This window comes from Mustela nigripes, chromosome X (assembly GCF_022355385.1).
Source record: "Mustela nigripes isolate SB6536 chromosome X, MUSNIG.SB6536, whole genome shotgun sequence".
Taxonomy (NCBI): domain Eukaryota; kingdom Metazoa; phylum Chordata; class Mammalia; order Carnivora; family Mustelidae; genus Mustela; species Mustela nigripes.
In genome coordinates, this window is record NC_081575.1 from 37736529 (window position 1) to 37750080 (window position 13552).

A 13552-nucleotide genomic window follows, 5' to 3' on the forward strand; every position below is an offset into this window, starting at 1 on the left:
GGTGAACCCACTGAAAAATCAGTGGAGTGAGCTAGGGCCATACTGTTTTACAAAGGAAACCCAACATTTGTTAAATGGGGAAGACTGGGGCTTACTGGGCATGTGCTAAGACAGGATGAGCCTGGGGAGGCAATTGGTTTTAATGGTCAGGATGTGATCAGGGGCAGATTCAGTTTTAAGGGTCAGGACTGTGGAGGTAATTGTGGATCCAAATGGTCCAAGGCTCATGTGGCACCTACTTGACTTAGCCAGAGCATGTTTTATGCTCACTGATACTTTTAGCCAGATGACTCCTTTTCATGTTTGAGCGTATCCGAGGTTATTGGCTTGTTGATTGGGTTCACAAATAACAGTAAGGCCCTTTTCTAGTGCTCTTAGTGGCTTACAGGATGAACACTTGCCTTATAGACAGATTAGGGGCTATCAAATTTGATGCAGTTGTGAGGAGCAGAATATGGATATGTATTATAATGGGGTGCGAGGGGGGCACTTTTTAAACAGTCCTGTGTCAAGAGTCACTGCATTAGAGGATAAAAGTTGTAAATGAAGCCACATTTCTAACAAGGGACCAGATAACGAGGATAAATGAAATCTGCAGAGAGTCTAGAAGCTTCATTTTAGCCATTATTTATAATCTCTTCTCCTACCAAACCTTTTACGATGTAGCAAAATTGATTAATTTGCATGTATGTCTCTGTGTGTGCCCACATGCTCTCTGACAGAGAGTGAGCAAACAGAGAAATGGACAAGAGGAAAGACGATGGGGTCAGGTGCGGCTGGGGATGCATAATCCCCAAACTGAATAATCAACTCTGGTATAATCAAGATATATTTGGGGGTCCTAACATTAATCTCGATATTTAATCATTCTGGGCAATGTTAAAAACAAATGGCTTTAGAATAGCGTTAATAAAAATCACTCACTATGTAATGGTTCAGAATAAATATGGCTTTCTTTTTAGCATGAAATAGGAATCTGTTGAACAGGTCTTACTGTTCTCTCGGCACACACAGATACAGCTCTGTTTAATTCCATATCCTCTTATCTATAAGTCCTACATTTAATTTACTACCATTCGAGTTGATTTATAGCTTTGCTTAGCAAAAGTACAGTCTTGATTAAAAGGATATTATCACAGCTGATGGGCCTTGAAAGCATTTTTTTTTTCTCAGACCTTCTAATAACTTTGACAGTGACCTACAGGCTCCCATAAGGCTAGATCTGCAAGTCTCCCATTTTTGCCTACCTGGCCATACTTTGGGCAATGGTGGTTAGGGGTAAGTGAGAGGTAGGAGGGTAACATAGTCTTCCCATATGCTACATCATGATCCATCCCTAGAAATGGAAAGTTACTATGACACTGTGGTGGAGTTTTAGCGGAAGTTTGCTTCAGGGAATCCCAGTTCCCTGGTTAGCCGAACGATCTCTTAGTTAGCGGGTAATTGCAACTAGAACTTTCCTCTCTTGGGATGCTGCTTGGTGGAAGGATTCTCCACTGTGTCTCAGAGAGGATTTGATTAGTATACATGAGGGTTACATTTTGGAGTTGCAGCTGGGGCTGATTCCTCCCTCAAACAATACAAAATTCATTTTGGTGCTCTTGTCAGCGGAGATGACTTAATTTGCAAAGCCAGTGATTTCCACAGGTTGGCCAGATTCTGTCATTCACCACAGCAGGCCATTTTCCACTCTCCTGTTTTGATTGCACAGTATGACTACTTGGTGGCGTCTATGGTTCTGGGAGTAAGGAAAGTGATGTTGCTCAACAGGTGACAGAAAGCTGTTATGCTCTGATTTGGGTCAGAACATGATTGCCAGTCTCCCAATTCCTCTGGTTGAAGAAATGCGTCACTCTGGTTTGGGCTTTCTATTGCTGTGGGGTGTATTTTTTTTCTTTTTCTCTGAAAGAAGTTATTTTTCCCAAAGGGCTCACTTTAAAAGCACCCTACTTACATTTCCATTTGCAGGTACATTTCAATTGTTCATAATCAGAGGAACATGGAAAAGAACTAAAAATTGTAAATGCGGTACTAATTCTAAATGGGAGAATTTCGATAATTTTTTTGTTGTATCAAATTTGTGAGGCTTCTGAAAATACAAAAGTCAATCAGTTGTATCCATGAGTAATTTTTATTTTGGTCAGCATGCCCTTCCAGTTTGGTCTTAAGAAGAAGGAGGTTTCCTTCTTTATATTTACATATATACATATAAGCTTTACTGAGGTATTATTCACATATCATACAGCTGGTCATAACCACTTTTAATTGCTAAATTACTAGGCTTTATAATCTCTGATATTTTTGTTAAAGAACACAATGCACTCCTATGAAGAAATGATTAATGTGTCTAAATTACCTCCAATTTGCCTAAATCACTTTTTTTTTCAATACACAGCCACAGTTTTTCAGAGTTAGGCCAATTATTAGAGGTTTTCTAGTTAACCTAGAATAAAAATCACCGGGGGAGCTGTTCTTTTTCCAAACCATACTTGCTGAAGCATGAAACCCCCTGAAATTCTGATAAATTTCACAGCCCCCCAAGCCCCCCCCCCACACCAGTTAAACACCCCTGATTTTGTCTAACACTCTCATCTCACAAATAGGGAAACATTCCTCGTCTCAACAATTTTGATTAGACGCCTTCATAAACACCAAAATTCTTTCCAATTTGAACATGACAGATTTTTGATAAATTGAGTTGAAGATGCAAAATTCACTTCAGTGAATGATGGGAGCACAGATTATTTATGCTGTGTATTTTAAAAAACAAATTATGAAGGAGCTGCTATGTTGAAGGGAAGAAAAAACTTCAAAGTCACAGATCAGAAAGTCGGTATACAGAAACTGCTGCAAATTTATCATTGTCTCGGGACCGTGTCAGGCACTGGGGAGATTAGGAGATGTCCTTTATCCTGGAAAGGCCTGATAGCTAAACACTCATAGTTCTTCTCAGCTGTCCACAGTCATTTCCCACGGGGTCTGGGAGGCCTTATTGTGTTAGTTTTTAAACAGCTGCCCTGACTGCATCTTCAGCAGAAGGAGATTCATAAGAATACTGATACCATGTAGAAGAAATAGTCACAGAGATAGGCTTTCAGAAAAAAACAAACTTCCCAGAAGATCTGACAGGCTCTAATGGTTGGATGTGTGAAGAAGACCTGGGGAAAGAACAAGACGGATTCTCCAGAGGACTTTTTCTTCCCTGAAAAAGTAGAAGATTTCAGGCTAAGGGCAGAAGCAGCAAAAGAAGTTTGCATGGACCCCTGTTCCTCTTCTAGACCTCTCCGTGCCTACAGATGGAAAGAGGCAAGGCCTATGACTTCACTCACCTGCTCTAAAAGGAAGTCTCTTTCCTGGATGAAAGTGTTGCCCTGGCCTCACCATCCTCCCTCCAGGTCCCTTGGGCCACCTTCCTAAACTCCACTTGGGGACCACTGACCTAAAGTGACTGTAGATTTGGGAGGCCGGAATGGAGTTGTTGTCCTTTTGAAGTTGTATTTTTCTTATCAGTGTTCACAAAGAAAACCTTTCTGTGATCCTCAGTTCCGTATATGATCCTATGAAGGATGCGAGGGTGGAAAAAGATCTCTTCTGACTAGATGCTAATCAGTGAAACAGTATGTTACTTTCTTAAAACATTAGCATGAAATTGCCCACATTTACTTAGAGAACTCCCTTTCTTAGGGCATCACTGAAAGTGTGTGTGCTTCCCATGAAGTTATAGTGATCTCTGTGTTCATATATAAGAAACTGCAAAACTACCCTGCCCCAAAGGGATTTGACATCTTTATCACTTGTACATTTAGCAGTACTGCATGAGGGCAATGACATAGATTGCAAAGGTTTGCCACGGACCCACCATATGTGTGTGTGTGTGTGTGTGTGTGTGTGTGAGAGAGAGAGAGAGAGAGAGATTTTAGAACAATTACATGGAATGGGCGATGGGGTTGGATCTGGTTGTTGGCTTTTTTCAGCCTTATCTGGGTTTGCTCATCTACATAGAAGTCAAGGTTTTAAAGAGACTAGACAACCAGGGAGTCAGCAGCCCCAGAATTTTTGGAACTTAATCTGAAGTGGCGCTTATACCTGAAAATAGGATGCATGTTTGCTGTCTCTTAGAAGTCAGTTCCCTCGCTCTAGTTCCTTAAAGTTGTGAGCCACTAGTAAGAAGTGGGGGCAGGATTCTTGCCCTTGACTGTCTGATTCTACACACAGCAGTGTGGTTGTTCTAGTTCCAGACAGAATAGCATAGCCCAATACATGCTGGGGATATATCAGTTGATGTTTTCAGTCTCAACAGCCATCATAATGCCCTCAAACTCAAAGTCAGTGCTTTGGAAAGAGAAAAATTGTGTGTGTGTGTGTACATATACATACATACAGACATACAGACATGTGTATATATATATATATATATATATATATATATATATATACCTTCCTAAAAACAGGGGAAAGGGAAAACTGCCTTCTCTTAAAAGTGAAATTATAACCTTTTCTTTCTGTTTCTATAAAGAAGACTGTACTAATAAAACTGCCAATTTCTTTCAGGTGGGTGTACATGGCATTAGAATAGAATTCATCAATGAAAAAGGATCAAAACGCACCGCCACCTACCTACCGGAGGTTGCAAAGGAGCAAGGTCATTGTCGTACTTTATTTCATATGATCTGGGGAAGAAGTCCAACAGATAAACACATTGAAATGCACTTATCTGACTTTGCAGTTGTCAAATGAGAAGAAATGACTCTTCCATCACTGTCACTGCAATGTCTGTATGAGATCAGTGAATTACTCCTAGAGAAGTTGAATCTCTGCACTACAGTTGGAGAGCAAAGACACGCAAAAATCTAACTTTCCCCAGAGCAAAGACTTGTAGAAGTGGGTTTTTTTCTTTTTAGGCAGTGGTTTGCTGTGAATTTGAAATGCCCTTTGCCCATAATCCCACTGTGCTATAGCCTTTTGTCATAAACAAGCCTTCTGTCTAATAGCCCCACGGTACATTCATTATCAGTAACAAATGCTTCCTCGTCAGGTGGTTGCCGGGGACTCATCGGCTGCTGTGAGGACTGTAGGTTTCCCATTAATATCAAGAGCACCGAGACGACATGGAGTCTTAGAGTTTGATCGGCTGGGTCCGCACTTCCCTATCAAACATGTTTCTGTGTTGGCAGATAGAGCACAAGCGTTTATGAACCACCACTGTAACCTTAAGGAATTCTTCGCTCTCTAGCACCTTGTCCTTTCTAGCCACTATGAAATTCTAGTTTTCCACGTCAGTTGAAATGAATATTTCTTCTTTATCTTATAGAACTTTTTTATTCCTCATCAGAAAGCATCTGTAGTTGGTTCTCTCCTGTTTGGTTCATATAAATGTGAGCTATATAATCATACAATTTCATGTCATTACACACCCCTCACCCCGACAAGAGAGTTAGTCTTTAAGACAGCTATCGGAAGATTTATTGGGGTTCCTTTCAAAAATGTCTTCAATCCCGTAGTTCCCACTGGCTTCATGGGGGAGGGGCTCGGATATTAAGCACACCATCCCACATCAGAACCAATAAAAATGTCTTCGCATATTTCACACAGATACACTTCATTGACCAGGTACAGAAGGTATCATCAGGGACGGTAGTTACCATGAGTTAGTGTGGTAGTCCTAACTACTACCGAGCTGGCGCAAGTGACATTTGGGCTTCTCCCTCCCTTTTAAAGATGTCATTGTTAAAGGAGAGGGCAGTGTTTATGGTTTAATATTGAGACCCACCTGAGACGTCACTGCCAGCCTCTTAGACTTCTCGTCTTTGAATGTGGTTGAGATAAAAAAAGCTAATGTTGTCAGCCATCACGGGTAGCTAGCACTTAAGGTATATATAGAGAAGCAGGGCCAGAGCTGCTTCTCAACAGGAAGAAGTCTGAGCTCTTCTGTGTGATTGTTTTTAAGACCAATGGAGTTGATGGTATTTGGTGACAGTGACAGCTGACCTCTGCGAAGCCATTTTGTATTTTCCCAAAAGTGCTTGTGACATGCACGTGACTGGTATTTTATCTGGTCTACTCTCCACAGGATGGGACCATATTCAGACCATAGACTCCTTACTGAGGAAAGGAGGATATAAAGCTCCGATTACTAATGAATTCAGGAAAACCATAAAACTGACCAGGTACAGAAGGCATTTTCTAGCACAAGGCTAACCAGTACCTTTCGATGTGTATGTCTATAACCCTTTGACTTCCTTGGTCTCTCTTACTTGCTTCCCTCTTCTGAAACGGAATGGAAATGAATGGCTGGGCCATCCTGGGGGTGGATACGATGGAACCTGGCTCGGCAATAAAGCTTGTGTGATGTTTGAGCCCATCCTTCCCATCCTTAGCATCCTTCCCATCCTGATCCAAAGGAATCACACATCCTGTGTGATTCCTTTGGCTTTACATGAGCAAATCCTCTGAGTCTGTAGACTACATTATCAAAGAAAGTTACCAGAAGTAGCCATTGGCTAGCTTTGGACATTGCTTAGCAGAACCCCTGGATTCTGATAAGCACTCTTCAAATTTGAATTTAACCTTAGGATGTTGGCAGTGATAGAAGTCTACCATGGAAGCTTACTGAAAATCACAAGTGAGCTAGACTCACAAATGCCAATTGTATTTCTCTGTGGGATGATGGGAATACTTATTTTTTTAAAATATCCAACATTTTAGGAAAATGGATTGCTGTTTCCATTTGTTTTGATTCCATAAAACTACAATGAATGCCTATAGTCTAAAATTGGACTTTTCCCAGCCCTGCAGAGTTACACATTTAAAAATGCCTCCCTCTCTTCTTTCCTTGAAGTCAGTCTAGGAGACCAGAAGGGCACATACAAAAATAATGAGGAATATAAGGCAGACTGTGATGGCTAGTGTGAGGTCATAAAGTAGGGAAAGAGGACTTCCAAGAGGGGTGGGGTTAGATAATACAACATTTCAGAGAGGATGTAGGTTTGAGACTGGTCTGGAGGAATGGGTAGAATATATGAGGGTGGGGGAGGAAAGGGATTAATTTAGTGAGTCGAGGCATGTGGGTGGTGAAGTACAGAGCCAAGTTCTGAGGAACGTTCAACAGTCTGATTTGGCCGGTCTTTCAGTGTGCATATAGAAGGTGGTCATGGGAGCAAAACATTGCCCAGAAGGTAGGTTGGGTCATATTATGGAGGGTCTTGAATTCCTGAGTAAGAAGTGTAGACCTGCTTCTAGAGGCAGTAAGTAGCCATTGAAGGGTTTGAAACAGATGGATTTGGGAAGGTGTAGGATTGGAATGGGACACAGGAAGAGGAGTTAGAAGACATTGCTAATTACCTAAGGATCTGGGGCAGCCACCCAAAGGAAGTGAAACAGATCAGAAAACACTGGAAGAAACAAAAGGACTTAGTCATCATTCAGAAGTAGGGAAGAAGAATAAGTCAAGGTTTCACTCCAGATGAAAAAGCACCAAGGCACAAAGCACCCTTTAACCAAGGGAGGGGGCACAGGAGGAGAGTCACGTTTCAGCACTGGTTCTGCATATGAAGTGCTTCCTGGGGTATTTGTATAGAAATGTCCGGTATGTGACTGTAAATGTTCATAGATAGAACTCATGGCCAGAAATGGTGATTTGGGATCATGTGTGAAGAGGTCCTAGCTGAAGCTATAAAGATAGGGCTCCCCGAGGGGGCACAGAGGGTGTAGGATCAAAAGAACAGAAGGCGGAAGAAACCCAGTAAAATCCTACCAGGCAGGAGCAGGAGGAAGAGTCCGAGAGATAAAGGAGAAGTCTGAGAGACAGTGTGTGGGTGGAGAACCAGGGACGTGTGGAGTTGGAGAGCCCATGACACAGGAGAGCTTCAGAAAGGGAGAGGTGCACACTGTCCTAATGGAGAGGTCAAGCAGGAACAGCGGGACCTTCTGAGAGAGCGGTTTCTGTGGAAGAGTGGCAGGAGCCAAGGAAGACCAGGCCGAGGAGCAGCGTGAGATGGAGGGCTAAAAAGGTAGAAAACACACATTACGGTTTTGAGAAGTGAGGGGGTGAAAGGAGAGCCAGAGATGGCGGAAGAGAGGGTTTGGGATACCAGTACTAGGAAAAGTGTTTGATTGTTGCTATTCTTACTGACTGGCAAGACCTGAGTAGATACGTGGATGGAGGGAAGGCCATGGTCAACAAGGGAAGGTCCTGGCAGAAAGAGCAGTCAAGTGAATGAGATGCATACACGATGGCAATAGGTTGGCTTTCCTGTGCTCCTTCCCATTGGCAAACTGGGGCTGCCGGGGAGACGGCACGGAAATGTCTAGAACAGTTGAAACCACAAATAGTAGAAGAGCCCTGGATTCAGACTTTGGATTCCCAGGTTCGGATCTCAGCTTCACCACTCAGTTGCATGGCGTTGGCCCAGTCATGACTTCTCTCGGGACCTCTGTCTCTCTTGGTCTGTAAAGGTATCTCTCACGTCCTTCCGGGCTCCGACATCGGCATGCCATCTATTTCTTGATGTTAACTTTGTCTCTTCCCTGACTTTTTCAGGTACCGTAGTGAAAAGATGACCCTGAGCTATGCCGAATACCTTGCTCATCGCCAGCATCATCATTTCCAAAATGGCATTGGGCATCCCCTTCCGCCATACAACCATTATTCCTGACACTGAGCCGCACAGCCAGTCACTGGGCCTCTCTGCAGACCTCTTCCCAGGAGACCCTACCCCTTCTTGGTCTAGCTATCTCTTTTACTGTACCATTTTATGATGATAGTTTCCGTTGCCATGATGAAGCTTGGACATCATTAAGATCATCATGGTAACGGGTAGGAAAATGGCATTTGTTAAGAAGATTCTGTTTCATTATTTTAGGTCATTGATTTTTTTTTTTTTTTTTGCAGCATATATAACTTTTGGGTTTTTCTTTCCTCGCCCTGTTATGTAGAATTTTGCTTTGCTCTCTCAGTCAGGTTTCTGTCTTTCTGTCTCTCTTGCCTTCCCTCCTGTCTTCTTTCTGTCCTTCTATCTTCTCTTCCCTCCTTCTTTCGACTGTGGATGGAAGACATTGTGCAGTTTTTGAGGATTTTATTTAGGTTTTTCTCTAGTTTTCCCCCAGTAAGATAGAGAATTTTTGATAGCTGAGTTTGGGAGCAATTTATATCAAATTCAGGTATTTGTATATTACTCTCGAATTTGTCTAAAATGCATTTAGCTAGGAGAGCTTAGTATGTGGGTCTTCACTTAGGTGTTTTCCCCATGGTTAAAATATATGAACTTAAGTTCTAGTAGAGAACATTGGAAGGTCCATGATAGGGCTTGTCACAGAACGTGAGAAATCATTTATGCCTTTTGTGCTGGTTATTGTAGAAGAGACAGCTTCATTACTTTATAGAACCAACTTAACAAACTACAAACACTGTTTTAAGAAAGTACAAGCTACCTTTCAGATATGCTACAGAAGTCATTTTGAAGAGCAGCAAATATCAGGAAGAGAGCAGATACAGAATTTAGTGCCTTTGAGAAGAATATAATTAAATGGAATTAAGAGAGGTTAGGGGGAAAAAGGCAATTTAGAGAAATATTCTTATAAAATTTTATTGTGTCTATATGGGAAACAGCAGATTAGACAAATTCCTTACTCTTAGGTATTTTTTTAAGGTGAAAAAATTTATTTTGAGCAAATAACCAAAAAGAGACATTTGTCTATTATATATTAATTTAAACCTGCTAGCTTTAGGTTTCAGTAAGTCATAATTGGCCAGAGACAATTTTAGCGACTATTTAAAGAAATAGTAAAGATAATCTAGTGAAACAAAAGTTCGTATATGCCACAATTTCAGATATGTTTGTCATGGGGACAAGACTGGAGTCTTTCTGCACTACATACTTTTGATAGAAACACATTTACTATGTTGATAAGATGTTACATTACACCTATGAAAATGGAGCTGGTATTTAGAAATGATAGTTGTTAGAGCCCAGCCGATTTGCAGGGCTGGTCTTCCTACAGCGCATACAAAGCGGACTTCCCAATGTCAGGAGGAGTAGGAGGTCTGTGTGTCTATCCCCAGGAAAAATGACAGATGATTCTGGAGAAAGATTACCTTCATTTTTCAATAGTAAATCTGCGTGTGAGTGTGTGTATGTGTGTGTGTGTGTGTGTGTGCGCGCATGCGCGTGCACACGCGCATGTTTGTGTAATTTTTCTCCAGCAGGAAACCAGTATATCAAGTGATGAATATAAGTATGGTGCAGAATATGTAGTCTAAAACTCTTGAGATGTCACTGAAAATCAAAATGGTGGCGCTTACATCTAGAGTCGGCTGTGACAAATGACAGACTGCTAGCTCCGAATTCAAAACCCTTTTTCTGGTTGGTGCGCTGATTGCCCGGATTCCCTGTGCTTGCCACTGTGGCTGAGCAAACTGCTTTTGTTTTTGATGAGAGTCCTTAGAAGTTTGGTGGTATTCCTTCATCCACAGCGCCCGTTGTTGAAATAACCATTTTCAGTTGTGATGCCTTAACTAAGAAGCCAACTGTTAGCCTGAAATGCAATCCTGGTAGCCAGTTTCATTGAACCTAGAGATTAGTCAGAGAAAGCTAGCTGTTGGGCTGTAGCAAGGGATCTTGAGTCCTTCTGTTTCTCCTTGGGAGCATTTTTGGAGCAGATTCGTCTTTCAGCATAAAACCAGGTGGCTACCTGACGGAAACTTTTTCTTGCCCTTATAGGGAAACTGAGCACAAGCTGAATGATATTATCTGCTGCAAAAAAAAAAAAGTAAATAAAACAAGCAAACTGAAGAGAGACAAAATAGACCAATATTGACCCATCTTATCCATCATCTCATCAGTTCAACAGGCTCCTCGTCCTGGGTGAGCTCATGGTTAGAAGTTGTTGTTGTTGTTGTTTTTTTAAAGAAAAGATCTATGACATACATATGTGTGTATGTATACATTTACTTACACGTACATACACACATATGTGTGTTTATGTATTTAACGGTGCTAATCAATCTTGAGCAGGTCACGTGACTGGTCATGCGGACTCTAAAAATCATATCAGATTTTTTAAAAATTCTTGATATATGCAGATGTTCTACAGATTTTTTTCTTACCAGTGTAATAATGTTATACTGAAGAAATAACCATCCTGCAGGCTTCAGAGGACGAGGTCAGCAATATTTCCCACCATGGCTTGGGGGGAAAGGATAGTTTTGTCTCCTTTTGTTTTCAGATTAATGCACAGTGCATTTTATTTGTCTCTAAATAGCTGTTGACTGAAAAGATTTGGTAGCATAAAGGGTGTCTTGCAGACCGTAATGGTGTGCTTCAAACGAACGCTAGACCCTTTTCACCTTCATTGTATAGTACAAAGCTCTTAAGTCTGTGCTTTGAATGAACTTGGAATATGTTGAAATATGTAGCATGTGTCTTTAACTCAGACGAAGATTCTGATTGCACAGGTTGTGTTTTAGCCCAGTTGTGGTTTATTTGTTCAGAAACACAAATGTGAATTGCACTCTTATCACCAGAATATTGTATAAGTTCAGTGATCTTTAAACAGCTCAGAAGTAATACTTGAACTTCATTTGAGTAGCACAAAGTTTACATTGCCCCCCCCTTTTAAATGTTAATTAGTTCCATTTCTGTGTTTTGTTTCTCAAATGCAACTGGGTATTTTTTTTTTCCCTCTGGGAAAACAGTACGCGTTTTACTTTGGTATGTAGCAAAAGGCTTCCGTTTCTGGAAGGTTTTCTTATTTTTAAACAACATCAGCCAGGTACCAGATACTAAAAGAACAATTGCCCTCCCCACCAAGCCCCCAGCCCTCCCCGACCCCCATTAAGTGGCCTTCGGACTGCACGAGAGTGTGCTCCCCCGCCCCCCACCCTAGGCTCCCCTAACCACGAGAGGTCGGTGTACTTGATGGAGGAAGGCGCAAGGCTTGCTCTCGTTCCCCCCGGCCCCCTTCAAGCGGGTGTAAGAGTTTCTAGTCCAGTAGACACAGTCCCAATGCCCAGCACACTGGAAGTTTGTATACTGGCCTCTTTTTGTGTCTCCAAATGTGCAGGAAATTTGAAACTGTCATCTGGAATAGGTTCCATCTCTCACGTGTGTTAGATCAAACCAAAGAAGCCCCCAGCCATGCCCAGATGCTGCTCCAAAAGCCTGCCTTCCAGTCCTTACAAAAACCTTGCAGGATTAAATGTGTTAACTTTTTTATTTTTGTACAGTTTCTAAGTGATTTTTGCTAGTGATGTTCAACTGAATGAAGTTTATTTGAGGGGTGTGAGCACCTCCTCCATTGAAATAAACTGGTGACTTTCCTTTTATTTTTTAAAAGCAGAAACCCGTTGTGTGCCTCTCGATTTAAGGGTTTCCGATTACATTATTCTGAAGACCAGCATTGATCCTTTATATACAAAGATCTGTTTTCCTTGTTTTTTATTACTGTTTCAGAAGAAGAGAAATCTTTTATTTTGCTCTGGACCCAGTAACTGCGCTGGTACATAGACGCACTGAGAAAACAAACTTTTGTAACCACCTCTGACTGTTTTTGTATATCAAAGTCAATTACTTTTGAAATATTTGGATCTAGTTTCTAAGTTATTTTAGTGTTTTGTATGTTCCCCGAAATTACTTTGAATCCGTCACCAGCATACTGAGTTCTTGGTGATACAGTGGTGAGACTCGTAATAAGCAAAAGCTACCTGGAGTAGCTCATCTTTTCCTTCGTTCTTAGTAACCTGTTTTTGGATTAGAGTGAGACATTGCAGATTACCCGAAACCCCCTCCAAGTATAACTAGAACCTCCTTCCTTCCACATTTAATTGCTTAATAGTTTGAAGAAACTATTGGAAATGGGCATTTTATATGGTATGTATAGCTTGAAAATATTAAAACTGAGCGAGAGGAAAAAATCAGAAGGTTTATGTGGGTCTCTAAGGTATGGCTGTGGAAAGATATTGTAGTAGTTTTGACACTATTGTTACTATCTTTAAAATCATTTACCCAATAAAATGTTAAAACTGAGTTACCGTTTGGTGTCTCTTTCTTTAACCTGCCCTCCTCATCGTAAGGCTCTTGGTCTCCTGGGGACTTCTTGCCACCACGCTAGCCGCCGAAGACTTGGAAACAATATACTTCGGAGCCGATGCCGATTTCTTTCCAGACCGGTGCTCCGGAAACCTCACCTGCCCGCAGCTGGTCCCCACCTCCCCTGTGATTTGCCTGTGTCCTCTTTTTGCCTGGCCCTCTATCCTGGCTTGGTGACTGAGTCCAGCCTTTATGGGACAGTCCGCCCTGGCCGCCGACCTGGGGCGGGCATCAGATGTGTAGTCCAGTGGTAGCATAACCGTGCTCACTCCAGCTCTAAATTTCTTCCAGGTGTTTCCCTCTTGCGAGCTGGTGGGGACAGTTAGCCGTGCTATCCAGGTGAGAGCACCTCAGGAGGTTGGGAAGCCTGTCTTCTCTTCTGCCCTCAAGGCTTTGCCATGTTCTCAGTACTGGAGGGACGGAATCTGAAAACGGCCCGGATGTGGCTCATCAGAGCCAGTACACAT

General features: G+C 41.9%; 1 protein-coding gene across 2 annotated transcripts in view; it reads left to right on the forward strand.

Annotated features, from left to right (window-relative positions):
- AMMECR1 (AMMECR nuclear protein 1) overlaps positions 1 to 13022 on the forward strand; it is a 114204-nt gene extending 101182 nt beyond the window's left edge. For both annotated transcript variants that reach the window (XM_059384883.1, XM_059384884.1), the window contains 3 exons: positions 4552 to 4642; positions 6071 to 6167; positions 8540 to 13022. In XM_059384883.1, coding sequence (XP_059240866.1) covers positions 4552 to 4642; positions 6071 to 6167; positions 8540 to 8654 — 303 coding nt within the window. In that variant the 3' untranslated portion in view covers positions 8655 to 13022. The remainder of the gene's footprint in view (positions 1 to 4551; positions 4643 to 6070; positions 6168 to 8539) is intronic.
- The last annotated feature ends 530 nt before the right edge of the window (positions 13023 to 13552 follow it).